At 41.2% G+C, this 26,473-nt stretch overlaps 2 protein-coding genes across 5 annotated transcripts in view; one reads left to right on the forward strand and one right to left on the reverse strand.

Moving 5' to 3' along the window:
- LOC137659615 (uncharacterized) lies at positions 1-21,559 on the reverse strand. 2 transcript variants are annotated; one of them, XM_068394462.1, is made up of 5 exons: positions 21,331-21,559; positions 4,017-4,133; positions 3,270-3,453; positions 2,316-2,597; positions 1-927 (listed from the first exon to the last, which is right to left on the reverse strand). In XM_068394462.1, the coding sequence occupies exons 1-5, from the start codon at positions 21,448-21,450 to the stop codon at positions 416-418; spliced, it is 1,215 nt and encodes a 404-aa protein (XP_068250563.1). In that variant the 5' UTR covers positions 21,451-21,559; the 3' UTR covers positions 1-415. The 2 variants fall into 2 exon arrangements, with proteins under 2 accessions (XP_068250563.1, XP_068250562.1); XM_068394461.1 differs by having other exon boundaries at positions 3,270-3,456; positions 21,331-21,558.
- A 4,629-nt stretch (positions 21,560-26,188) lies between these two features.
- The window catches only part of yata (N-terminal kinase-like protein yata), a 56,648-nt gene continuing 56,363 nt past the window's right edge, over positions 26,189-26,473 (forward strand). For 2 of the 3 annotated variants that reach the window (XM_068344180.1, XM_068344181.1), the window contains exon 1: positions 26,189-26,405. In XM_068344180.1, coding sequence (XP_068200281.1) covers positions 26,292-26,405 — 114 coding nt within the window. In that variant the 5' untranslated portion in view covers positions 26,189-26,291. The remainder of the gene's footprint in view (positions 26,406-26,473) is intronic. The other variant, XM_068344179.1, reaches the window with a different exon arrangement.

A 26,473-nucleotide genomic window follows, 5' to 3' on the forward strand; every position in this document is an offset into this window, starting at 1 on the left:
TATGCTTACACGCTTTAATGAAATATGTAAATAAAGTTACAAAGTAATGATACACTACTATTTAGAACATTCGGGTGTTTGCACGATAGTCGAGAATTCTGCAGACCACCACAAAATTAGATATTAACATGGCATGCTAAAATATATATCGTTAAATAATTTTTTGAAACCATTAATGTCAGAATATAAATATACAATAATTCCAATATGGAAAATTCACAATATACCGTACTCATATTTGTCTCCCATATTGCTGCTATGAACTTTTGTTCCCAAGTCCAACCTTGCTGAATCACAGCTTTCTTGAACAATAAAAGCATGAAGTTCATAAGTATCCATATATGTAGGTTACATATAATCTACTAGAAGAGTATGTACATTTCCCTAAAAATTAATCAGATACTAGACATCAGTTTTATGCCCACAAAATGTACTGTTCGCACGGCGATTCCGTTATCAAATACTCTTGAACGACTTCTTGTTGTTCAAGTTTGGGCTTTAATTCCTGATCGTCACACTTCAAATCCCTACTGTTGTCTTTTGCTGCACTGGTCACTATTCTGTGAACAGGCGTCTGTTCTTGAGCTTCAATTTCTCTTACATTATGAACAACATCAACAGGGACAAACTGACTTTCTTGAGTAGGCTTCCAACCTGCCAAGGAAATGGATGAATTGAGATTCATGACGATCTGGGCGAGATTATCCTCGCCAACTTCGCTCGTGGTCAGAAGGCCTTGAAGGAAGCCGCACAGATCTTTTGCTTGGTCCCGAAGTGTTTCTCTCGTCGCTAAGCTTGAGGTAAGAACCTCGTGGTCGTTTTCTGTTTCAGGTGGTGTTTGGTCCGAGTATAAGTCCGCGTATTCGTGCTTGACCTGATCTTTCCGCTTTTTAATCTTGTTTTTGTTATATCCATATGTGTACTTCCCTAATAATAAAAAAGAAATGTATATTAAAATATTTATTTCATGGTATAGTTAGCAAATACAAAGTAAATAACTGTAATTGATTATGAATTTTAAATTTAATACCAACAAAACTTTTCTTTCAATTATATCATGATGAAAATTTATTATTTCATAAAGTAAAATATTTATAAAATTCTATGATCATTCACCAGTGATTAACAAACGATATTCAGGAAAAGACTGGCAACAGGTACTGGTGGAAGAGGATAGAGACACTCATTAATACATCCCACTTATCCCTCTTACCATCTTCAGTCTAAAAGACACCACTGTTCAATTTTATCCATGAACTCTACTGTATGTTTTGGGTCTTCTTGCAAATAAACAAAGTTTATGAATGCCTAATACATTCAACTGGGCTCCACAAGGCGCTAGAAGAGTTGGAAGACCCAAGCCTACATGGCTGAGGACTATGAAGCATAAAGTGGGAGAGGATGAAAGGAGAAGTATTGATTTAAAAGCCCAAGATAGAGATGACTGGAAAACTCTAACCGAGGCCTTTTACATCAATAAGCATAGGACGAGATGATGATGATGAATGCAGCAGACCTAAACTGCTAGAATGAGACCATATACAGTACTAGGGTACAAGTGTAGTACAGTACAGCATGTACCTCTAGAAATGCTGATCAATCCATTTCCTACTTTACTTTTCAATGTTTTCCCATTGTAACATATATATATATTTTCATATAAATCTTAATATTATCATTTATGAAGAAACCTAATATGATTATTTATAAACAATAAGCAATTTAAGCAAATGAAAAGGCTAATTATTTTATTACTTATGTGGAATTTGTGCTGTTGGTTTTCTAAAATAATTTTGGTCAAAGTTTTTCATTAAAGAAGGACCAGCACAGGATTTCTAAGAGGTTTCACTGAAATAAACATGTTCAAGTACTGTATATAATTGCCTATTATCCACGTAACTGTGAAGTACTGTACCGTACTCAAATAGTCAAACAGCTGATAATGATAAAAAGAAATGCTATACCAAAATTACAAGTATCAAACTAAATGAAAAATAAAAAACAACTGCCAAACAGAAGTGCAATTCATTACCATATGCAGGACCTAAACGACAAACACGGTTATTAGAAACCTTGAGATTTCCTATCAATGAAGAAGCAATTAATGTTAGGTAACTTCTCTAACACTATCTATAGTGATCAGCAACTACTATACCCTATGAAAGTGAGATGGTTATCAGCATAAGAACATACAAAAAATAATAAGAAAAAGTACGCAACCTCTTAATAGTTCACAAACCCAAATGATTATCATAGTGTAACAATTCTTGCCAATGCTCAGCATACTTAATAAATATATTTTATTGACAACTTACCATTAAATTCATGACCATAGTGGGTAAGACAGGCTTTAACTTTCGTTAACCCACTGGGGTATAAAATGACTGTGAGCTGTGCTGGGCAGTGTTGACCAATTTTGTAAGAACCCTCCAGTTTAAGTCTTCGCTTCCTGTTCTCCTCCGTTACAGTGGGGTAATAAACACCAGAACGCATGCATTTGTAGAGACGTGAAAAGCCACCATCAGCTCGGGGCCACTTCATCCTTGGCATGAAACGTGTCGTGTTCCTCTCCAACCCTTTCCGCCAATCTTCAAATTCTGTCAATTGGAATATTCAAAACTTGTAGAAAAAATTTATACTATTAATCACATAATTATACAAATATATATTATAACAATGAAGTACTCTATGAGGCAATTATACTATGTAAACACTTTCTGTTGTCATTGAGGCAATGAAACTTAAAGGGGGCACATCCAGTACAGAAAAGTGGCTGCCAACCTTCAAAAAAAAAAAAAATAAATAAAAGTGTTACCTAAACACTGTCATCAGAAAAGGGCATCATGCATTTGCATGCTTTGAATTGCAAACAACAGTACTGAAGTTATCCAGTAGGTAATAAAGTAAGCATAATTAATAGAAAATGTACAAGATAAATTTATAATAATGCGAAGTTCATAAACATCAGTTAATTTTAAGATTAATTAATTGCTCAGCATGTAAGAGAGAGAGAGGCATTTAGTGTAAAATAATGGTATATGAGGACTATGAAGCGTGAAGTAGATGATGAATGGAGAAGTATTGATTTAAAAGCTCAAGATAGAGACGACGGGCAAAATCTAACTGAGGCCCTTTGCGTATAGTATATAAAACAAAGTGGTAAAAATTAAGTGTAAAATAATAGGTACACAGTACATCAAACAAAGTGGTAAAAAAGTTAGTTTACATATAAAAGGCAAAACAAAAAAGTACCTAATGCTTAAACTTACCATGGTAACTCATGAATGTCATATAGGTTGTTTCCATCTGTATGAAATGATCCTTCGTCAAGTGGTGCTTGAGTTGTTCAATTGTTGAGAAACTTTCTGAGCAGTTTTCTTCTTTGCAGAAGTTCAGGTGTGATTTTCTCTTTGAAGAACCATCCGAGATGCTGTTTAATACAATATCTGCTGTCTGCTGAATAAGGAATAAAAACAAAGTACTGTAGTATAAAAGTAACGAGGCTGTATGTCAATACTGTTTTTGCTCAGTTATCAAATATGTTACTTGCTACTATATAACAAAAGGAAACTACCAGAAGTTATTTCATAATAACAATCAAGTTATTAAAGAACTGGTTCTACGAAGAGACTTCATATAAATAGTGAAGTTATTGAACAACTGATTCTACAAAGACTTCATATTAATAATGAAGTTATTAAACAACTGATTCTACAAAGAGACTTCATATTATTATTATTACTTGCTAAGCTACAACCCTAGTTGGAAAAGCAGAATGCTATAAGCCTGAGGGCTCCATCACGGAAAATAGCCCAGTGAGGAAAGGAAATAACGAAACTACAAGAAAAGTAATTACCAATTAATATAAAATATTTTAAGAACAGTGACAAATGAAGTTATTAAACAACTGATTCTACAAAGAGACATCATATTAACAATGAAGTTACTGAACAACTGATTCTACAAAGAGACAACTTAAAATGAGATTATTTCTAATAGAATTTTGGAGCCATTACCTTGTGCACTTTCTTTATGTGAGTAGTTAGGTTGTTCTTATAACGAAACTTGCAGTGACAGAATTTACACTGGAACTGCCTTTCCATTCGCTTCTTGATCTGTTTCAGGGACCATTCCTGAAATAATGAGAACTGATGAATTATAAATAACTATGAAATAAAGGGATTTTGACGAAGGAAAAATCTATTTCTGGGGAGAGACCTGTGACGCCACGAAGAATAACGACAACGTAACAAATAAAATGATATTTTCCTTATAAAATAAATTTTTGAATATACTTACCCGGTGAATATATAATAGCTGACGTCTCCGACGGCCCGACAGATTCCAAAAACTCGCGAGCGATCGCCATGAAGGTTGCGGGTGTGCCCACCAGCGCCGACTATCGGCCAGATACCGCATATACTTCTCAACCACTCCAGTTCTTCTCAGTCCGCTGGGTCTCTATCGGGGAGGAAGGGAGGGCCTTTAATCTTATATATTCACCGGGTAAGTATATTCAAAAATTTATTTTATAAGGAAAATATCATTTTTAAATATTAAACTTAGCCGGTGAATATATAATAGCTGATTCACACCCATGGTGGTGGGTAGAGACCAGTATTAATACAATAAAGGCATATATGCTCAAGAGTTTTTGACAAATATTTCATAAAAAACCAACTTAAGTATAGGTACCTGGTAAGGAAGCTGACTGATGATTACTCTGCCTCATTAGTCCGCTTTCCTCACGAAGCCCAGCCATCCTCTCAGGATGCTGAAAGACTCCCAGGAGCTGTTATATCCAGGGCGAACACCCCTATAACAGGACCTCATCAATACCCTTAATCTGGGCGCTCTCAAGAAACAACATTTGATCACCCGCCAAATCAAAAAGATTGCGAAAGACTTCCTAGTCTTCCGTACAACCCAAGACAAGATTAAAAAACATTTCAAGAGAAGATTAAAAGGATATTGGGATTAAGGGAATGTAGTGGTAGAACCCTCACCCACTACTGCACTCGCTGCAACGAATGGACCCAGGGTGTAGCAGTCCTCATAAAGAGTCTGGACGTCTTTTAAGTAAAATGAAGCGAACACTGACTTGCTCCTCCAAAAGGTCGCGTCCATAATACTTCGAAGAGATCTGTTTTGCTTAAAAGCCACCGAAGTTGCTATTGCTCTCACTTCGTGAGTCTTGACCTTAAGCAAACAACGATCTTTCTCATTTAAATGAGAATGTGCCTCCCGGATTAAAAATCTAATAAAGTACGATAACGCATTTTTAGACATGGGCAATGAGGGGTTCTTAACGGAGCACCATAAGGCCTCAGAACCACCTCGTATTGGTTTAGTTCGAGCTAAGTAAAACTTAAGAGCTCTAACGGGGCACAGCACTCTTTCAACTTCATTACCTACGATTTCTGACAGACTAGGTATTTCAAAAGATTTAGGCCAAGGACGAGAAGGCAGTTCGTTCTTGGCCAAAAAACCAAGTTGAAGAGAACATATAGCTTTATTCGCAGAGAAGCCGATGTTCTTACTAAAAGCATGGATCTCACTGACCCTTTTAGCTGAAGCCAAGCTCACCAAAAAAAGTGTCTTGAGGGTGAGATCCTTCAGGGAGGCTGAATGTAATGGCTCAAACCTGTCTGACATTAGGAACTGCAGGACCACGTCTAAGTTCCAAGCAGGAGTTGACATACGACGCTCCTTAGAGGTCTCGAAAGACTTAAGGAGGTCTTGGAGATCTTTGTTATTTGACAGATCCAAGCCTCTATGTCTGAAAACAGAATCCAACATGCTCCTGTAGCCTTTAATGGTGGGAGCAGAGAGGGAGCGAACATTTCTCAGATGCAGGAGAAAGTCCGCAATTTGCGCTACAGAGGTACTGGAAGAGGAAATAGAGGAGGACTTGCACCACTCTCTAAAGACCTCCCACTTCGACTGGTAGACCTTGATAGTAGATGATCTCCTAGCCCTCGCGATCGCTCTGGCTGCCTCCTTCGAAAATCCTCGAGCTCTTGAGAGTCTTTCGATAGTCTGAAGGCAGTCAGACGAAGCGCGGGGAGGCTTTGATGAAGTCTCCTTACGTGAGGCTGCCGTAAGAGATCCATCCGTAAGGGCAGACTCCTTGGGACGTCTACCAGCCATAGAAGTACCTCTGTGAACCACTCTCTCGCGGGCCAGAGGGGAGCAACCAACGTCAACCTTGTCCCTTCGTGAGAGGCGAACTTCTGTAACACCTTGTTGATGATCTTGAACGGTGGAAATGCGTAAGCGTCCAGGTGAGACCAGTCCAACAGAAAGGCATCTATGTGGGCCGCCTCTGGATCTGGGACTGGAGAGCAATAAGTTGGGAGCCTTTTGGTCAGCGAGGTTGCAAAGAGGTCTATGGTGGGCTGACCCCAAGTCATCCAAAGACTCTTGCACACATCCTTGTGGAGGGTCCATTCTGTAGGGATCACCTGACCTCTCCGACTGAGACAGTCCGCCAAGACGTTCAATTTCCCTTGGACGAACCTCGTCAACAGTGAGATGCCTCGATCTTTTGACCAGATGAGGAGGTCCCTTGCGATGACGAACAGAGCGTGGGAGTGAGTGCCTCCTTGCTTGGAGATGTACGCCAAGGCCGTGGTGTTGTCCGCATTCACTTCTACCACCTTGTTTCGAAGTAGACTCACGAAACTCGTCAGTGCTAAGTGAACAGCCAACAGCTCCTTGCAGTTGATGTGAAGGCTCCTCTGATCTGTCGTCCAAAGACCCGAACATTCCAGACTGTCCAGAGTCGCTCCCCAACCCAAATCCGACGCGTCTGAAAATAACACGTGGTTTGGGTTCTTGACTGCCAGGGACAGACCTTCTCGAAGACGTATATTGCTGTCCCACCAGCTCAGGCAAGTCTTGACTGGTTCAGAGATCGGGATCGAGACCGCCTCCAAAGTTTTGTCCTTGTTCCAATGTCTAAATGGAACTGGAGAGGGCGAAGGTGAAGTCTCCCTAGAGAGATAAACTGTTCTAGGGATGAAAGCGTCCCTAGGAGGCTCATCCAACTTCTCACAGAGCAATGGTCTTTCTCTAGCATGAGACGGACTTTGAGCAAGGCTTGCTCTATCCTGGTGGCAGACGGAAAAGCCCGAAAAGCTAGACTCTGTATCTCCATCCCCAAATAGAGAATCGTTTGGGAGGGAGTCAGCTGAGACTTCTCTATGTTCACCAACAGGCCCAACTCCTTTGCAAGATCCAACGTCCATTGAAGGTCCTGCAGACAGCGATGACGGGACGACGCTCTGAGCAGCCAGTCGTCCAGGTACAGGGAGGCTCGAATCCCCGACAAATGTAGAAATTTTGCTACATTTCTCATGAGCCTCGTAAAAACAAGAGGAGCAGGGCTGAGGCTGAAGCACAGTGCTCGGAATTGGTACACCACATTCCTGTATACAAACCTCAGATACGGTTGAGAATCCGGTTGTATAGGAATGTGGAAGTACGCATCCTGCAGGTCGAGAGAGACCATCCAGTCTCCCTCTCTGACTGCTGCTAGAACGGATTTGGTGGTCTCCATCGTAAATTTTGTTTTGACAACAAAAACGTTGAGAGCACTGACATCCAGCACCGGCCTCCAACCTCCTGTATGCTTTGGAACTAGGAAGAGACGGTTGTAAAACCCCGGTGATTGAAGGTCCGAGACTTTCACCACCGCTCCCTTCTCTAGCAACTGAGACACCTGCAGATGTAGTGCCTGTCTCTTTGACTCCTCTCGATACCTGGGAGAGAGGTCTATAGGGACTTTTACTAGAGGAGGTCTCCGTACAAAAGGTATTTTGTACCCCTCCTTTAGCAACAAAACAGACTCCCGGTCTGCACCCCTCTTCTCCCAGGCCTGCCAGAAGTTGGTTAATCTGGCCCCTACCGCTGTCTGAGGACGTGGGCAGTCAGACTCTGCCACGGGAGGACTTAGATCCTCTCCTCTTACCTCTCTTACTATCGGCACGAGCGCCTCCCTTACTGGGAGCTCTGCCACGAAAGGGCGGGATAAATCTCGTCACTGGAGTATCGAACTTAGGTCTAACGACATAAGAGGATGAAGGAGTAGCCTTACGCGCTGACGTAGCCATCAAGTCATGGGTATCCTTTTGTACTAGAGACGCTGCGATATCCTTAATCAACTGCTGTGGGAACAAGGCAGACGATAACGGCGCAAAGAGTAGCTCCGACCTTTGACAGGAACGAACAAAGAGTCTCCCTCTTCTTAAGGACTCCTGCCGTAAATGTAGCAGCGAGTTCATTAGAGCCATCACGGATAGCTTTGTCCATGCAGGACATAATTTGCACTGATACATCACGGTCGGCTGAAGAGATCTTCCTGCTCAAGGCTCCCAGCGACCAATCCAAGAAGTTAAAAACTTCAAAGGCCCTATAAACCCCTTTGAGGAGTTGATCAAGGTCCGAAGAGGACCAGCAAACTTTTGAGCGTCTCATGGCCAGACGACGGGGAGAGTCTACGAGGCTTGAGAAGTCTCCCTGGGCAGAGGCAGGTACTCCCAAGCCGAGAACTTCTCCCGTGTCATACCAGACGCTCGCTCGAGAAGCCAGTTTAAAAGGGGGAAAAGCAAAGGCTGTCTTCCCCAAACCCCTCCTGGTCATCAACCAGTCGCCTAGTAAACGCAAATCTCTCTTAGAAGAGCGAGAGAGCACTAGCTTAGTAAACGACGGCGTCGAAGCAGCTAGGCCCAGCATGAACTCTGACAGAGGCGAACGAGGAGCAGCAGTCACAAAATAGTTAGGAAAAAGTTCCTTAAAAATCAGTATGATCTTTTTAAAATCAAGAGAGGGCTGAGCAACTTTAGGCTCCTCTCCATCTGAAAAAGTCCCCAAAGGCATATCAGTTGGAAGGGGATCAGCAACTTCCTCATCCGACGGAACTTCGTCCGACAACTGCCGAGTCTCGTGATACAGAGAGACATGCCGAGGAGGCAACGCTTGACAGGCAATGTCAACAAGCGACGGAGCAGCAGCAACAGCTGAGGAAACAACGTCACGCCGCGGCTGTAAAGACTGAAAGTCTTGTGACTGACAAGCAACAACAGCTTGAGTTGATTGTCGCTCGACATCACGTCGAGACTGCATTGACTGCAGGGTTTGAGCAGGCAAAACAACTTCCGACTGCGGTGACAGACGCTCAACGTCACGTCGAGGCAACGGAGTCGATCGGCGAACGTCAGTGTGGGGCTGCGGTGGCAGCTGCTGAACGTCAGTCCGAGACTGTAGCAAAGGGGGTTCCACGTCACGTGACTGACGTGAAAGACGAGGAACACGACTAGCATCGCGTTTCAAAGCACTAGAAACGTTAGCACTAACATCAAACGGACGAGAAAACACTCGTTTAGGCGGCTGAAGGCCAGAGTCACGTTCATGGCACTGGCGAACCGCAAGCAAAGCATCATCGTGAACCTGTCCATGCTCATAATCTTCCATAAGGGAGGAAAGCTTAGACTGCATGTCCCGCAGGACAACCCACTTCGGGTCAACGGGAGTCGGAACGGGCCGTGACATCGGTAACGTCTGCGCTAGCAAAACATTGCCTCTACCGAGACCCTCGGACTCCGTGTTACGCTTTCGCTTAACAGGCGAAGTCATCCGATGACTGCAAGTGGTCAGAGCTGCCCCAATGGCTACAGCCAGGACGCTGGACCTGTCCTGAAGGGACTGACTTGCGCTTTAAGGGCCTAGATACCTTGCGCCAAGGTTTCATATGCGACAAGTCGTCAGAGGACGAGGAGAACTTAGTCTCACCCGTCTTATGGTAAGGACGTTCTTGAAGAGAAACGTCTGATACAAAAGAGGGAACGTCTGTACGCTGGTTTACACCTCTCGCCCCCTTAAGTCCTACGACATTACTTCTCCCTGGTGCAGGGGAGCCTGAAAGAGGTCTCGGACTAGGGGAGCGACAAGCACGAACAGACGAACCCTCGGTCGCAACACTAAACACATTTTGCGCACTTTTCACTTTACCACTTAGATTTTCTGCTTTACCACTTTTCAACAACTTTACATCGGACATAAGTTGGTTTCTGTCCGAGGCTAAGGACTCAACCTTCTCGCCTAAAGCTTGAATCGCTAAAAACATATCCCGCATAGACGGTTCATGAGTGTTAGCAGGGGGTTCAGGAACAACCACTACAGGGGAAGGATTAGGTTCAGGGGCATGGGAGGAGGAAAATTCCAAAGATCTAGATGAGCTTCTCCTCACCCTATCTCTTTCGAGCTTACGAGTATACTTTTCATACTCTAGCCATTCGAATTCCGACAAAACCACGCACTCCTCACACCGATCTCCTAATTGGCACGATTTACCCCGGCAATTAGAACAAACAGTATGAGGGTTGATAGAGGCCTTGGGAAGACGTTTGTTACATTCTCTCGCACACTTGCGATATACAGGAGAAGGGTCAGCCATTTTGAACAACCAGAGAAAATCCAAGTCAAAGCCAATTTCATCAACAAGAAACACAAGCCAAAAAAGGGTTTCAAGAGTTTTATTGAAGAAACACACCAACACAGCGAAAGCCAATAAAACAACCAAAACAAAGTACTTCACCAATTCGGTAGAAAACTCGAGGTCTAAAGCGAGCGGAACCAACTTGTCGGCAAGACCGACAGAGAAGAACTGGAGTGGTTGAGAAGTATATGCAGTATCTGGCCGATAGTCGGCGCTGGTGGGCACACCCGCAACCTTCATGGCGATCGCTCGCGAGTTTTTGGAATCTGTCGGGCCGTCGGAGACGTCAGGTATTATATATTCACCGGCTAAGTTTAATATTTAAAACAAAGATTTAGTCTAAATCGAGCATCCTGAGGCGAGTATAAAACTAAACAAAGACTAAATCGCTATTCTTCGTAGGTCCAAATTGGACTTGCTAGCAAATAAATACCATAGTAAAAACTAATAATTAAATAATGATAATAAAATTGGTCATAAAACGTAAGTGATATAACCTAGATGACAGAGTACCAGATGGGCAATAATAACTTGAAAATTTACCGAAGCGAACACAACCCAAAATGGCTGCCGATACCGAGGCAGGCCAATCGCTTCCAAAATTAAAAACCACAATACTGGAAACAGAACAAATGCCCGGTACTGCAATAAGCTGTCAAAACAAACTATGGTACTTAACATTGGTAAAGGTGAAGTAGCAACGTCAGTCATGTTGAATTAACGACAAACACTTCGAAAAACACTGGGCAAAAAAATCTCAACTTTGCGGGCAAGTCCAAAACAGAAGGATGACCTGGAGGGTGTTCGTGTGGGTAGCGGTGGCGTGGTGCAAGTGTGGTTTCTAGGGTCTTTGTTACGGCCCTTCCCTTTGATGAACGAGTTATCTAATTGGAAGACAGCCTGTGAATAGTGGTTTTCACACGCCCCCGATGTAGACACGACACTCACGAGGTGCTCGCGCGAGGGTAGTAACCTCTGCATTCCATGCTTTTATTTTTCTCTGGTATATTTGGAAGATTTATATCAGAAAAGGTAGATAGAAGGACTTTTCACCGGCCGTCACAGGTCGACCCAGAAAACATGCATTTTTTATCTAAATATTTTATGACTAAATAATCAAATACAGGTACCGTATTGCAAAGGAAGGAAACGACAGATGATGATACAAAAGGCTGTTAAAGAAAGGACAGTGCTAAGAAGTATCTCACATTTCCCTCACTCATATACTAAACTAATCAATAGCATAAAATTCTAACAATCTTATTGATGTCAGTTTATGAAAATAACTTACTACACTATGTCTTCTTGGAGCAAATACCTCCCCTTGCATAGCAAAATCTAGCAACAAATGTCCTGTCATCAGGAGGTACTACAGTGCTATGCAATAAAGGATCTACTTAAAAGAACTTAATGACTTTGGGTAGTCTACCCTCGTAGGCCAGTGTCCCAGGGACATCCTAACCTTGTGACTAGGCGTGGCTGAGGGTATGGTAGGACGCTCCGGAGAATCTGCTCGCCTCCCACGAGTACAACTGTGTCATGGACAGAATCTAGTACGTAATTGGGGTCTGACGAAGGCCCCGGAAGGCCTATAGCAACAGGTGAAAAAGTGCTGACACTATCCCTGCAGAGATGGACGAAGTACAGTACCAGGTACCTCTCTCTCTGTGGATCAGGGCAGGAGAGCCGTGGCTCCATGGCACTGGGGAAAAAGTCTCTCTGCCCCCCACCCATTCTTGGTTTTCCAATGCACACAAGTGCGCAATGACCGCCTGGAATGATGCATCCTCTCAACCGTCAACTTGCTGGAAGTGGAAGTAGCAGATGTCCAAAGTCCTGGAAGGAAGGAATATGGAAGTTGCCGAAGCTCTTCCATCAACTTGGTTAGACAGTATATGGGATTGTACGCTCCTGTCCTGGCCGGCTACCAGGGTAGCCAAGGCCAATGGGGAAGCCAGCTAGGACCCAGGTCCCAACCCGTCCGTCGGAAGCAACTCGGGTGCCGTTCACCCCCGAGAGAGAGGCCTAGTGTCGAAAGAAGCCCTATCCTTGCAACTATGGCTGACCTTCCTGGACTTCTTTAACCTCTCCATCTTAAAATGTTATTTTTATTAGTAAAATAAATTTTTGAATATACTTACCCGATAATCATGTAGCTGTCAACTCCGTTGCCCGACAGAATTCTATGGAGGGATACGCCAGCTATCACAATACTAGAAGGGGGTGTACTTACCAGCGCCACCTGTGGCCAGGTACTATAGTACTTCTTGTTGACACCTCCTCAATTTTTCCTCGGTCCACTGGTTCTCTATGGGGAGGAAGGGAGGGTCGATTAAATCATGATTATCGGGTAAGTATATTCAAAAATTTATTTTACTAATAAAAATAACATTTTTCAATATTAAACTTACCCGATAATCATGTAGCTGATTCACACCCAGGGGGGTGGGTGAAAAACCAGTGTACAAGACTAAAGGATAGCTAAGTATCCCGTATTTCATATAATCAGTTATCCACAATAACAATGAAATAATAAGTACCTGGTAAGGAAGTCGACTTGAACCGTTACTCTGCCTTTAATAAGATCGTCTTCCTTACTGAGCGCAGCGTTCCTCTTGGGAGGCTGAATCAACTCAAAGGTGCTAAAGTATACAGGGCTGCAACCCATACTAAAGGACCTCATCACAACCTTTAACCTCGGCGCTTCTCAAGAAAGAATTGACCACCCGCCAAATCAACAAGGATGTGGAAGGCTTCTTAGCCGACCGTACAACCCATAAAAAGTATTCAAGAGAAAGGTTAAAAGGTTATGGGATTATGGGAATGTAGTGGCTGAGCCCTCGCCTACTACTGCATTCGTTGCTACGAATGGTCCCAGGGTGTAGCAGTACTCGTAAAGAGACTGGACATCTTTGAGATAGAATGATGCGAACACTGACTTGCTTCTCCAATAGGTTGCATCCATAACACTCTGCAGAGAATGGTTCTGTTTGAAGGCCACTGAAGTAGCCACAGCTCCCACTTCATGTGTCCTTACCTTCAGCAAAGCAAGGTCTTCTTCCTTCAGATGAGAATGTGTTTCTCTAATCAGAAGCCTGAATAGTAAGAAACTGAGTTCTTAGAACTTGGAAAAGAAGGTTTCTTGATAGCACACTATAAGGCTTCTGATTGTCCTTGTAAAGGTTAAGACCTTTTTAGATAGTACCTAAGAGCTCTAACTGGGCAAAGTACTCTCTTCAGATCATTCCCCACCAAGTTGGACAGGCTTGGGATCTCGAACGACTTAGGCCAAGGACGTGAAGGAAGCTCGTTTAGCAAAAACCGAGCTGCAAGGAACATGTAGCCGTTTCAGATGTGAAAACAATGATCCTGCTGAAGGCGTGGATCTCACTTACTCTTTTAGCTGTTGTCAAGCACACGAGGAAAAGAGTTTTTAATGTGAGGTCCTAAAAAGAGGCTGATTGGAGAGGTTCAAATCTTGATGACATAAGGAACCTTAGGACCACGTCTAGATTCCAGCCTGGAGTGGACAACCGACGTTCCTTTGAGGTCTCAAAAGACCTAGGGAGGTCCTGTAGATCTTTGTTGGTGGAAAGATCCAAGCCTCTGTGGCGGAAAACCGCTGCCAACATACTTCTGTAACCCTTGATCGTAGGAGCTGAAAGGGATCTTACTTTCCTTAGATATAACAGGAAGTCAGCAATCTGGGTTACAGTGGTACTGGTTGAGGAAACTGCATTGGTCTTGTACCAGCTACGGAAGACTTCCCCTTGAGACTGATAGATTCTGAGAGTGGATGTTCTCCTTGCTTTGGCAATCGCTCTGGCTGCCTCCTTCGAAAAGCCCCTAGCTCTTGAGAGTCTTTCGAAAGTCTGAAGGCAGTCAGACGAAGAGCGTGGAGGATTGGGTGTACCTTCTTTACGTGAGGTAGACTTAGAAGGTTCACTCCTAGAGGAAGAGTCCTGGGAATGTCGACCAGTCATTGCAGTACCTCTAAGAACCATTCTCTCGCGGACCAGAGCGGAGCCAACCAACGTCAGCCGTGTCCCTTTGTGAGAGGAGAACTTCTGAAGTACCCTGTTGACAATCTTGAACGGCGGGAATGCATACAGGTCGAGATGGAACCAATCCAGCAGAAAAGCATCCACGTGAACTGCTGCTGGGTCTGGAATCGGAGAACAATACAACAGGAGTCTCTAGGTTATCGAGGTAGTGAACAGATCTATGGTTGGCTGACCCCACAGGGCCCAAAGTCTGCTGCAAACATTCTTGAGAAGGGTCCACTCTGTGGGGATGACCTGACCCTTCCGTCTGAGGTGATCTGCCATGACATTCATACCGCCCTGAATGAACCTCGTTACCAGTAAGCTTTCGATCTTTAGACCAGATGAGTAGGTCCCTTGCGATCTAGAACAACTTCCACGAAAGAGTCCCTCCCTGCTTGAAGATGTAAGCCAGGGCTGTGGTGTTGTCAGAGTCCACCTCCACCACTTTGTTAAGCTGGAGGGACTTGAAGTTTATCAAGGCCAGAATAACCGCCAACAACTCCTTGCAATTGATGTGAAGTGTCCTTTGCTCCTGATTCCATGTTCCCGAGCATTCTTGTCCGTCCAAAGTCGCACCCCAGCCCGTGTCTGATGCGTCCGAGAGGAGACGGCGGTCGTGTTTCTGAACAGCCAAAGGTAGACTTCCTTGAGAAGAAAGCTGTTCTTACACCACGCGAGAGAAGACCTCCTCTCTTCGGAAACAGGAACTGAGACCGTCTCTAGCGTCATGTCCTTTATCCAGTGAGCAGCTAGATGATACTGAAGGGGGGGGGAGGTGGAGTCTCCCTAACACGATGAACAGGGCCAGCGATGAAAGTGTCCCTGTTAGACTCATCCACTACCTGACTGAGCATCGGTTCCTTCTCAGCATGCTCTGGATGCATTCTAGGGCTTGGAAGATCCTTGGGGCCGACGGAAAAGTCCGAAAAGCTCGACTCTGAAGATCCATACCCAAGGAGACAATGGTCTGGGATGGAATGAGCTGAGACTCCTCAAAATTGACCAGGAGGCCCAGTTCCTTGGTCAGATCCATAGTCCATTTGAAAATCTCCAGACAGCGACGACTTGTGGGAGCTCTTAAAAGCCAGTCGTCTGACGGAGCCGGACACAAGATCATGGTACTGCTGCACAGTCTGTGAACTGTCAATCATGGGCAAGCGAGGAAGTACAGTGACAACCCGAATCTGTCTAGACTGTCTGGGTCGTACAGACAACTCCTTATCGGGTTGCTGAGGTTGCCGCACTGTGTCACAACAAGTCACTTCTGTTGGTTGTTGAACGTCTTCCCCGTGACACATTGACTCCGTAAACAAAAAATCCTCTAACAAGGACTAAGCTTGGACTGCATGTCTTGCAACACAGCTCAAGGTCTATGGGAGCAGGTGTGGTAACAGACGGGATTAGCGACTGAAGTGGAACCATTACCTTCCCTGGAAGCATGTTATGCTTAAATAAAAGTCCATAGGAGGCTATGCAGCTAAAGGCTCCCTCCAAATGACAGAGTCCTCAAGGGAATATCAGAAGGAGGGAGAAAAGAACTTTCTCATCTACAGGGACCATATCCTAGAAAAGCTAAGTTCTCTCAGTGAGGGTTCACTGGTGCAAAAGCAGCAGACTAGAAGGCAACGTTATGAAACTGCTTGACAGTCTAGTGAGTTGGCAACAACCAAAGATGTGTGACTGAGAAGCATGCAGTAAGGTATGCAGAGCATGTTGTATGCAGAGTATGCTGTATGCAGAGCATGCTGTATGTAGAGCATGTTGTATGCAGAGCATGCTGAATGCAGAGCATGCTGTATGCAGAGCATGTTGTATGCAGAGCATGCTGAATGCAGAGCATGCTGTATGCAGAGCATGTTGTATGCAGAGCATGCTGTATGCAGAGCATGCTGTATGTAGAGCATGTTGTATGCAGAGCATGCTGAATGCAGAGCATGCTGTATGCAGAGCATGTAGTATGCAGAGCATGCTGTAAGCAGAGCATGCTGTATGTAGAGCATGCTGTAAGGTAAGCAGAGCGTGTGCATGGCGTTTAACATTTCTCAGAAATTCCATGACCAGTGCTAGAGTGCTTTATGCATGCTTGCATGGGGTTTTAATATCAACATAATATTTACCTTACATTCATAACTCATGATTCATATTTTTGCCATATTTTGCGATATTGTTAAAAAATATATTGCAAGGAATACAAATATATTTTTATAAGTAATACAAATAACCTCCATTATCATAAGGTTTGAAAATGGAGGTAAGGTATGCTGAACAGCAGAGTCAGAACGAGCTGGAACAACAATAGTTGTGGTTTCCTCTTCAAGACTCTGTTGAGGGAACACCTGAGGCTCAGTCTGCAAAGGCTGATCAAAGGAAGTAGCAGAAGGTAGGCGCATGGGTGGAGGAGGCTGACTCCTGGCCTGAGTGGCTGAACTCAAGGGTTGCGCTTGCTGAGTGGTTGGCGGATGCGCAGTAGCAAGTTCCTGAGGAACGAGTTGAGGTTCCTGCGGTGTGAGCTGAGAGCGAAAAGGTAGTGGCTGCGCAGAACGCAGTAAAAATCTCGCAAGTTGAGGCTCCTGAGGCGCAAGGCTAAGGTGTTAAGGTGCTTGCCTTGAGGAGGGTTGAGCTCGCTGCAGCGAGAGCTGAGGAGACTGACTCATGGATGGGAGAGGTTGTACCTCAAGCGAGTGTTGCCTCACTGGTGGAACAGCAAGTGGAAGCGGAGGAAGAGAGGTATAAGCCTCCTGTTCCCATTGCTGAGGTTGCCTTAAGGAAGGCGGAGGGAGCTGCACACCACTGGGATCAGTAAACTCATAACGTGGCTCAACATCGTACGCCTGGCAGGTGGTACTGCGGTCAGGCGGAGCGAGCGCAGGCGGAGCGAGCGCAGGCGGAGGGAGCGCAGGCGGAGCGAGCGCAGGCGGAGCGAGCGCAGGCGGAGGCGCAACCTTCTCAGCCCGACACTCACGCATCAAGACCGAAAGTTGTGACTGCATGGACTGCAGTAGAGTCAACTTGGGGTCGGCAGACACTAAGGTCTGCTGAGGTAAAGCCTTAACAGCAGAGATCTGTTGCGGCAGAACCTTACTCCTCTTAGGCGGAGTGCATTCAACTGATGACTGAGGAGAGTCAGAGCTAACCCAATGACTGCATCCGGGTTGTTGAACTCTAACTTCGTACGTCTGGCATAGGTCTGGACTTTACGTTTAAGAGGTCTTGAGACCTGAGACCAGCGTTTTCTCCCCTAAATTTCTTCTGCAGACGAGCAAAATAAGGGCTCAATCGTCTGCGGGTGAGAGTGACGGTCTCGGTAAGACACGCCCACAACCACCGAGGATACTTCTGTGCGCCGATCAAGGCCTGCTGAACCCTTTTGTCCTTCGACATTGCTTCTCCCCTGGGCTTGGGAGCTTGCAAGAGGTCCCGGACTGGGAGGACGACTGGCGCGCACAGAAGTACCCTCACGCACAACACTGACACACTTTGCGCTAATCACTTATCACTTTGATTTTCTGTTTGCACTTATTTCACTGAACTCGAAACTTTAAGTGGTTTGTACCTGAAACACGCAATTCTATCCTTTCTCAAAAGTTAGTAATTGCGAAAACAGAATTACAATGTAACAGAAAAATCTAATGAAAGATAAATAATTCAGTGGCTGGAAAGAGACTAAACACTAGATCACTCTAGAAACGTTTACCTTCTTCCCCTAAAGAGACTAGGGAGAAGAGCAAAAACGATAACAACGTTACTCGCTTGAATGAAACGTTTATCCTCCTCTTTCTCCCTCCGTCTCTATCTCTCTCTCTCTCTCTCTCTCTTGACTTAGAACCTGAGAGAAGAGCCCAATCATATATATCGTTAAAACATATTATTGTTAAAGGAAAAAACTGAAATATTTCCCAAAATGAAAAGTTCCTTTATTAGGATTAAAACCATTAAGTTAAGAAAGAATGAACAAAACGCTAGACACGGTTACTCTTACTGCAACGTGAAACCGTGAAAATTCTTTCTCTATCGTAACGATAGAGCGCAAGTTGAACGTTCTGAACGTCAACAACTGCAGAGACAAAACAAAACGTTAGTTCAACTTTGAAAACAGTACTAGACTATCAAAGAAATTCTTTCAAAGACATTAAAATAGCATAATATGTTAACAGGTAAAACCGAAATGACGGGCTCAATGTTAATTAACTTCGGTACCAAGAAAAGACCGCCTACTATTAGGAAGGTCGAATATAAACAAATATAAAAATTAATTTTAATAAGTTTATAATAAAAGGAAGTTAATCGAAGAGGCCTATAAGAGGCGGAGAGATATAAAATAAATCTATAACTTTTGTTAAGCAAAATTAAGAAAGAGAGTCTATACTCTCTTAGACACCAACACTTCCGTCTAAGGGAAGGGTCGGCCATTTAAAGGTGAAAGAGAGTTCATACTCTCTTCGTCACCATAATTAATCAAATTAATTCCAAAAGCTAACTAAGCTAATATAGAAGTTTCCAGTAAAGCGACAGCCGAAATCAAAGAGAAATACTTCACCAAAGTCGTGAAAATACTCCAAGAACATAAGCGTATCCCAGAACGTCTTGCCGGAAGCACGACAGAGGAAAAATTGAGGAGGTGTCAACAAGAAGTACTATAGTACCTGGCCACAGGTGGCGCTGGTAAGTACACCCCCTTCTAGTATTGTGATAGCTGGCGTATCCCTCCATAGAATTCTGTCGGGCAACGGAGTTGACAGCTACATGATTATCGGGTAAGTTTAATATTGAAAAAGAAGCATTAAAATCAGAGTTGGAGGATGAGGAAGAACAGCACACACTCTTCTTCCTCTTCCTGGCTCTCACTCCAAACTCTGCAAGCAATAGTTAACCTCACTTTGCCATGATGTGGAAGATTAGGTGGTGTTATTGATTTAGACAGGCTCCTGGCTATTACAGTGGTAACGTGTTCGCCTAGCATTCGCATGGCAGCAGATTGATCCCAGCCCAGGACTGTGAGTTTAAGCTGTCACTGAAACTGAAACCTGACACCTTTAATCTTTAATATGGAGTAATTGCTAAGAGGCTGGCTAACGAGATGGAAGTGGAAAGGAAATAGAGGTATGGGAAAAAGCTATTGGGTGAAGTTATGCAATTGGTAAGAAATCAATTGGTCAAATTCTAAATTTACCAGTACTGTAAATATTCAACGTTAACAAATCAATCAAATTTGAAAACTCGCGTTCCTTCCTGAACTAAAAAAGGGCGTGTCCGTGCTCATTGTATTTATTAGTTTAAATGACAAGCAACAAAGAACTAATACCAATTAACCTAAAAGAGATCTAGGCTGAACCTATTGAGGAAAGGATAGCAAAGGCCTGCTTTTGGCCTACCCTTGACTCAGCCTAGAGGTAAATAAATATCCGTCCTCTGTTCATAGATAGGACTTTGTATTTCTATTTACGTAAGCTTGTTTGAACTATGAGATATAATACAGGTACTTTGCAATTCTCTGAAATGCAAATTTCACAAAAATAATAATCTAATTTCTCTAGAAAATGAAGTTTTGAAATAAAATGACTGCACAACTTCATCAACTCCTAATAATGTAAGTACAATTATTGTTTTACGGTATAAGCTTCAAGACACGACTGTCTAAATCGAGGTATGTGGAAGTGAGGGGGGGGGGGGACCTTAAGCTGTGACATATCACCTTGATTTTGGTGAATGTAGTTTGTTTGGACAGGTTAAGCTTAGAATATGGTAGTCTAAGGGGGTTGCAGGGGTCGTAGCCGCAGTACGTGCGTATGTAAGAATACGGCTCCTAGGTTATGTTGGGTGGGGAACCTTAGTTAAGTGGCATTCTTGTGTCTTTCCCTTGTAAAATGTATTTTTTCAGACTCCCAAAGGCAAATATAGTTGACATGGCCACAGTAAACAAGCATTAAACTTCAAATTTGTGTCATTAACATCAGCAATGGTAATTTTGATTACCAGTTTTTGCAGGAAGTCATTAAAGAAAACTGGCTATACACTCACTCTCAAACCATTAAAATACAATAAAAATGTATATAAAAATCACTTTAAATACATTAAAATACAGTAAAAATGTATATCAAAATCACTTGAAATACATTAAAATACAATAAAAATGTATATCAAAATCACTTGAAATACATTAAAATACAGTAAAAATGTGCATCAAAATCACTTGAAATACATTAAAATGCAGTAAAAATGTATATCAAAGTCACTTGAAATACATTAAAATGCAGTAAAAATGTATATCAAAATCACTTGAAATACATTCAAATACAGTAAAAAAGTGTATCAAAAACACTTGAAATACATTAAAATAAGTGTGAAATAACACACTTCCACTATGTTTACACCTATGTTGGCAAACCTGGGTTTACCCACCCAGTCTACGCTAGGATCTACGGCTAACCCTAGCCTAAATTGGGTAGATATATAATATTGAAGATAAATAGACCAGTATCTAAGGCCAGTGAAAGAATAACACAAGAAAATGTTAGTTAAAAAAAAAGCAAAAGTTAGAATAAAAATAAGAAGGCTAAAGTAGCTTGGGTCTGGAAACTTCTAAGCAGTTGTTTTTATTGTAGTTACGGACGGGACAAGGTTTTTCTCCTCAAATAACATGTTTCTCATAGAAAAACGCAAATTTTCTTTGACAATGTCACTCATTTTCAAAATCAGTTAAGGCACGTTATTTACTACAGGCAAACATATAATTTCTGTCCGAAATGTTGTCCCGTCCGTAACTATAATTTTACCCATCAGGCCTACCTCGGGATGTTGCTTCAACATGTGTTTATATAAAGTAGTCCTCGCTTTGAAGTTCGTCCCACAAAACTCGCAGAATCTATTCTGCTGCTGGGTCTTTTTCGACGATTCCGGAGAACTCATGATTTCATTCACAAAAGAAACATAAAGAAATAAAATAAACGAAACTAATGTTTCTCAAGAAAGCCGATGGCCTAATACGTGCGTCTTATCCATTGGGTGTTGGAGACTAGAGTTAGTCTAGCGGCGTTTTCTAAATTTTAGTATTGTGTCTCAATTTTCAATTTTCTGCATGGGAAATTTTTCTGCTGGTAAGACCACTTCATCTGTATTTTAGCCATTATTTTAATAATATTTATACAAAACAAATATTTAAAAAGGAAATTCAGGTCTATACATATCTTATATATTGCTGTTTAGCCTATTATGTATTCTTTTTCGAATAGGCTATTTAACCGGTCCCGGTAAAATAGACAAACCTACTTTTAAGCTTATTTTGCCGGTCCGGTAAAATAGACAAACATGCTTTGTAGCTTATTTAGCCGGTCTCAAACAAATATGAATATTTTATTGTTTTATAGGTTCCTGGCAATGTTGTAGGCAAATGTATAAAAAAGTACTAAGTAAGAAATTATCTAACAAGTTAATAGCAAATATATTGAAAAGTAGTTGAGCAAATGTATAAAAAACGAAAATTAGTTGTTGAACAGTTCTAGATAGCCTCTTCCAATATTTACCGGCAAAATTAGCTTAAAAGCATGTTTGTCTATTTTACCGGGACCGTCAAAATAAGCTTAAAAGTAAGTTTGTCTATTTTACCGGGACCGGTTAAATAGCCTCTTCCATTCTTTTTTGGCTTCTGACGAGGTAGTTTTTGTTATTAAATCAATAAATATAAACTCAAAATCCACAATCTTATCTCACAAAGTATCCAAAATGATGATGATGATAGTGATTATGATAGAAATACTGATGATGAAAATTATATAAAAATCATATATGCCTTTCTAACACCTGTGAAGAGAAAATTGTGAACCCGAAGGGAAAGTTTGTAATGGATAAACATCTGAATCTAAAAGATATAAGAAAGGGGAAAATATTCTTCTCAGACTACTTAAATATCATAGTTACGTGTATAAAAATGAAATAGGATAAAAAAAAACTTTAGCTAAAGCATTTGTAAGAAATTTCATTCGTAAATTTAACTCTGACATAAACAGCAAACCCACACATCTTAGCATTGATTTTAAGTACAGTAACAACATTAAAATAATTAACATCCTTAAGTTTTCTATATTTTGGAATAAAAAAGGATTTAGAGCATTTGTAAGAAATTCCTTTCGTAAATTTAACTCTGACATAGACAGCAAACCCACCCATCTTAGCATTGATTTTAAGAACAGCAACAACATTAAAATAATTAACATCATGTTTTCTATATTTTGGAATAAAAAAGGATTTAGAGCATTTGTAAGAAATTCTTTTCGTAAATTTAATTCTGACATAAACAGCAAACCCACCCATCTTAGCATTGATTTTAAGAACAGCAACAACATTAAAATAATTAACATCATTATGTTTTCTATATTTTGGAATAAAAAATGATTGGTATGAAGTTGCAATCACTACTCTACTGGACATTTCCTGTATATTTTAAGAATTAAACTGCTTGGGAATAATCTTAAAAGATATGGTAAATGAAGTAATGTATATAATATAATAGAAATTTCGTGGGAAAAAAATAAACATACGAAGAAAAGGAAGAAGTAAATGTAAGCATAAAAACGAGGGCAAAAAAAACTTAAAAAGGAAGTCTGGAAAGTAAGTATATATTGCAAAACAGACGAAGTCTCAGAAAATATAGAGAAGATATATATATATATATATATATATATATATATATATATATATATATATATATATATATATATATATATATATATATATATATATATATATATATATATATATATATATCACAAAGAGTACAGACGAGACAAGGGTGTAACAATTTGATTGGGTAGAAGAAAAGGTAACAGAAAGGTGGCTGCAAAGTATGTACAAACACAGAACAGCTAAGGAAGAGAAGACGAAGATGGAGGCAGCTTAGATGATGAACGATAAAATCAGAGGAAATAAAAAAAGAGGAAAAAAGTAACAGAAATAAATTGTACTTGACAGTGGAAGCAACTAAAAAAAAAAGACGTTACAACTGTATAAACGCCGAAAAAAATAAACATTTGGGGAAAATAAAAAGACATTTAATAAAATAAAGGACATAAACAAAATATATTGATAAACTAAAGGGAAAAGGAAGAGGAAACAAGTATATGATGAAAATGGAGAATATTTTCAAATGAACCGAAAAAACAAATAGATGTATTTTGGTTGGAAAGTATTTTTAAAAAATGCACAAAAATTAAATTAAAGAGGTATGGAATAATGAAGAAACACTGAAATAAATCGAGGAATCAAAGGAGAGGGAAGAAAATGCATTAGGGCAGACATTCCTTAGAGAAATAATAGAGCACTCAAATATGATAGTTCCAATAAAAAAAGAAAAATAACGCCAGATGAAAACCCAACAGACAAGAAAAGGTAAATTCTAAGAAATATTAGAAATAAAAAGAGGCAGCAGGACCAAATGGACTAAAGCATGAACTATAAAAAAAACTAACAAAAGGAAGTATATGTTTAGAAATAATTACTAAATGTCTGTCACGGGCGAACAAAAATTCGAGAAATAAGCTGTCGTGGCGGAGGTCTGTGCTCTACTGAGTGCTCCTCTACATATGGCTGTTATGAAAGACGAAATATAAGACCATTTATAAAAGATAGATATTATGGAAATATAAACTGGGTTTACAAAAGGGGAAGGAATAGATGAACTAAATTCCTTTTCCAAATGAGGAAACAAGAAGTTGTATCTCTCAAAACAGAATAAAAAAATTCCCGTCACAAAAGACCAGTTAATAGTTTGTTTTAAGCACAGATATTTATCTCTTCCACTGTCATTTGTTCTAAAAACTGTTTCAGATCTCGATTCAAATTTATTAATTAGATTAGATCTTTCGACCTTTAAGTATAACCTCAATTAAAGGTTTAAAGGTTGTTCGTGAGTAGCAGAGGCAAGAGACAGTGACAATGCCCTAGAGACTGATTATATATTCATATGATCAGCGCCCAAACCCTCCCTCCACCCAAGGTAGGACCAGGGCATTAGATTCCCAAGCCCTCAGTACTTCCAAGGTACCAAGGTTTGGGCTTTACCTTTAATTGCCTCTGCTATAACAATTGATCATACATTATTGAGCTGACATCTATGATTCTGTAGTTAAAGAAGGAATAAGGCAATATCAAGTGACATATCTTGAGCCACCCCTGTGAGGGAAACTGTCCCAGTGTTTCATCATTGAAAAATTATAATATTCACGGGCTAAGTTTGTACCTATGTCAGTTGATATCCTCCTGTCACCTAGGGCTTTCTTCACTCCATCCATCCACTTAAGCATTGGCCTTTCTCTTGCACTTTTCCCATCAACTCGTGCTTCCATAACCTTCAGCATAAGACTATTTTCCATCTCTACATGGCCAAACCACCTCAGCACATTCATATAAATTCTAGAGCTGCTAATAAATTTCTCACACTCATTCTTACCCTCACTACTTCGTTCCTAACCATATCCACTTGAGATACACCAGCCATACTTCTCGGACACTTCATCTCGAATACATTCAATTTCTGTTTTTCCATTACTTTCATTCCCCACAACTCTGATCTACACATCACAGTTGGTAAAAACCGCTTTCCCATACAGAACGTTCTTTATAATCATCCCTAACCCTCTATTCTTTGCCACTATCTTTACTGGCCCCCAACGCTTTACATCCTTCATTCAATCTCTGACATACATCTGCTTTCACTCCATCATTTGCAGTAACAACAGAACCCAAATACTTAACTCATCTACTTCCTCCAGTAACTCTCCATTCAACATGACATTCAATCTAGCACCACTCTCCCTTCTTGTGCATCTCACAACCTTACTTCTAACCACATTAATTCTCAACTTCCTTCTTTCACACACCCTTCTAAACTCTGTCACTATTTACTAATCACACAGCTCTCCTCCTCCCACTCATGTATTAGTTTCAATCCTCGACCAATCACTCGAACATTCACCTCTCTTACAGCTCCACCAGCAAACAAATTGAAGTTTGAAGAACCATGGCAACATCACACATCCCTGTCTCAACCCCGTTCTCACTGGAAACCACTCACTCATTTAATTTCCTATGCTAACACTCACTTTACTGCCTATGTATAAACTCTTCACTGCTTGCAACAACCTTCCACCAGTTCCTTACAACCTCATCATCGCCGTAGATATGCTATGGCCCCTTTAAATAAACATTATAAATTTTATATAAATAATTCTTAGTAGTACGTAGTAATTTGGATTATGATTTATGATAATCTTGGGGGATGACACAGATAATTACTTAGTTTGTGACTAATGAATAGAAAAAAAAATAGTCAAAACAGACAATTACTCCCCAACTCAATGCTTTCAATCACGTTAAAGATTAGTTTCATACAATATCCCCATTGTCTAATGTTCCTATGATTTTAGATCGAAGAAGAAATGTAAATAATTGTAACAGCTGACTCCTCCCATAAACTCGCTGTATTGTTTCATGAAATTGTCATTATTTCATAAATTGTTTTAAAACATATATTCAGTAATATTTTTGCTATTGATTATTATTAAGTTAATTTTATATGATTTTTGGATAGTTATTACCAACAAAATATAAGCAAAAAAATTTATTAAGTACACGTAACTAGTAACCGAGCTTATAAACATTGACGTGGTGTATTGTACTGCTGGCACTAGTGGTATCGTAATAGTAGTTTGACAGTTAAAAATCATCTTACAGTTTTAACCGAAGTTACAGAGAAAATGTGGTCCTTGTTCTCACGAGATCCTGCGACCAGCTTCCCTTACGAGCTAGGAGAATCCCTAACTTCTGAGGATAACAGAAGTATATGGAAACATCACCGAGGGAAGAAAAAGGTGACTTGTCAACATGAAACACCATCGTTTATTCTAATGTTCATTACTTCCTTTTTGTGTTCTTTATT

This window comes from Palaemon carinicauda, chromosome 20 (genome assembly GCF_036898095.1).
Source record: "Palaemon carinicauda isolate YSFRI2023 chromosome 20, ASM3689809v2, whole genome shotgun sequence".
Lineage (NCBI taxonomy): Eukaryota > Metazoa > Arthropoda > Malacostraca > Decapoda > Palaemonidae > Palaemon > Palaemon carinicauda.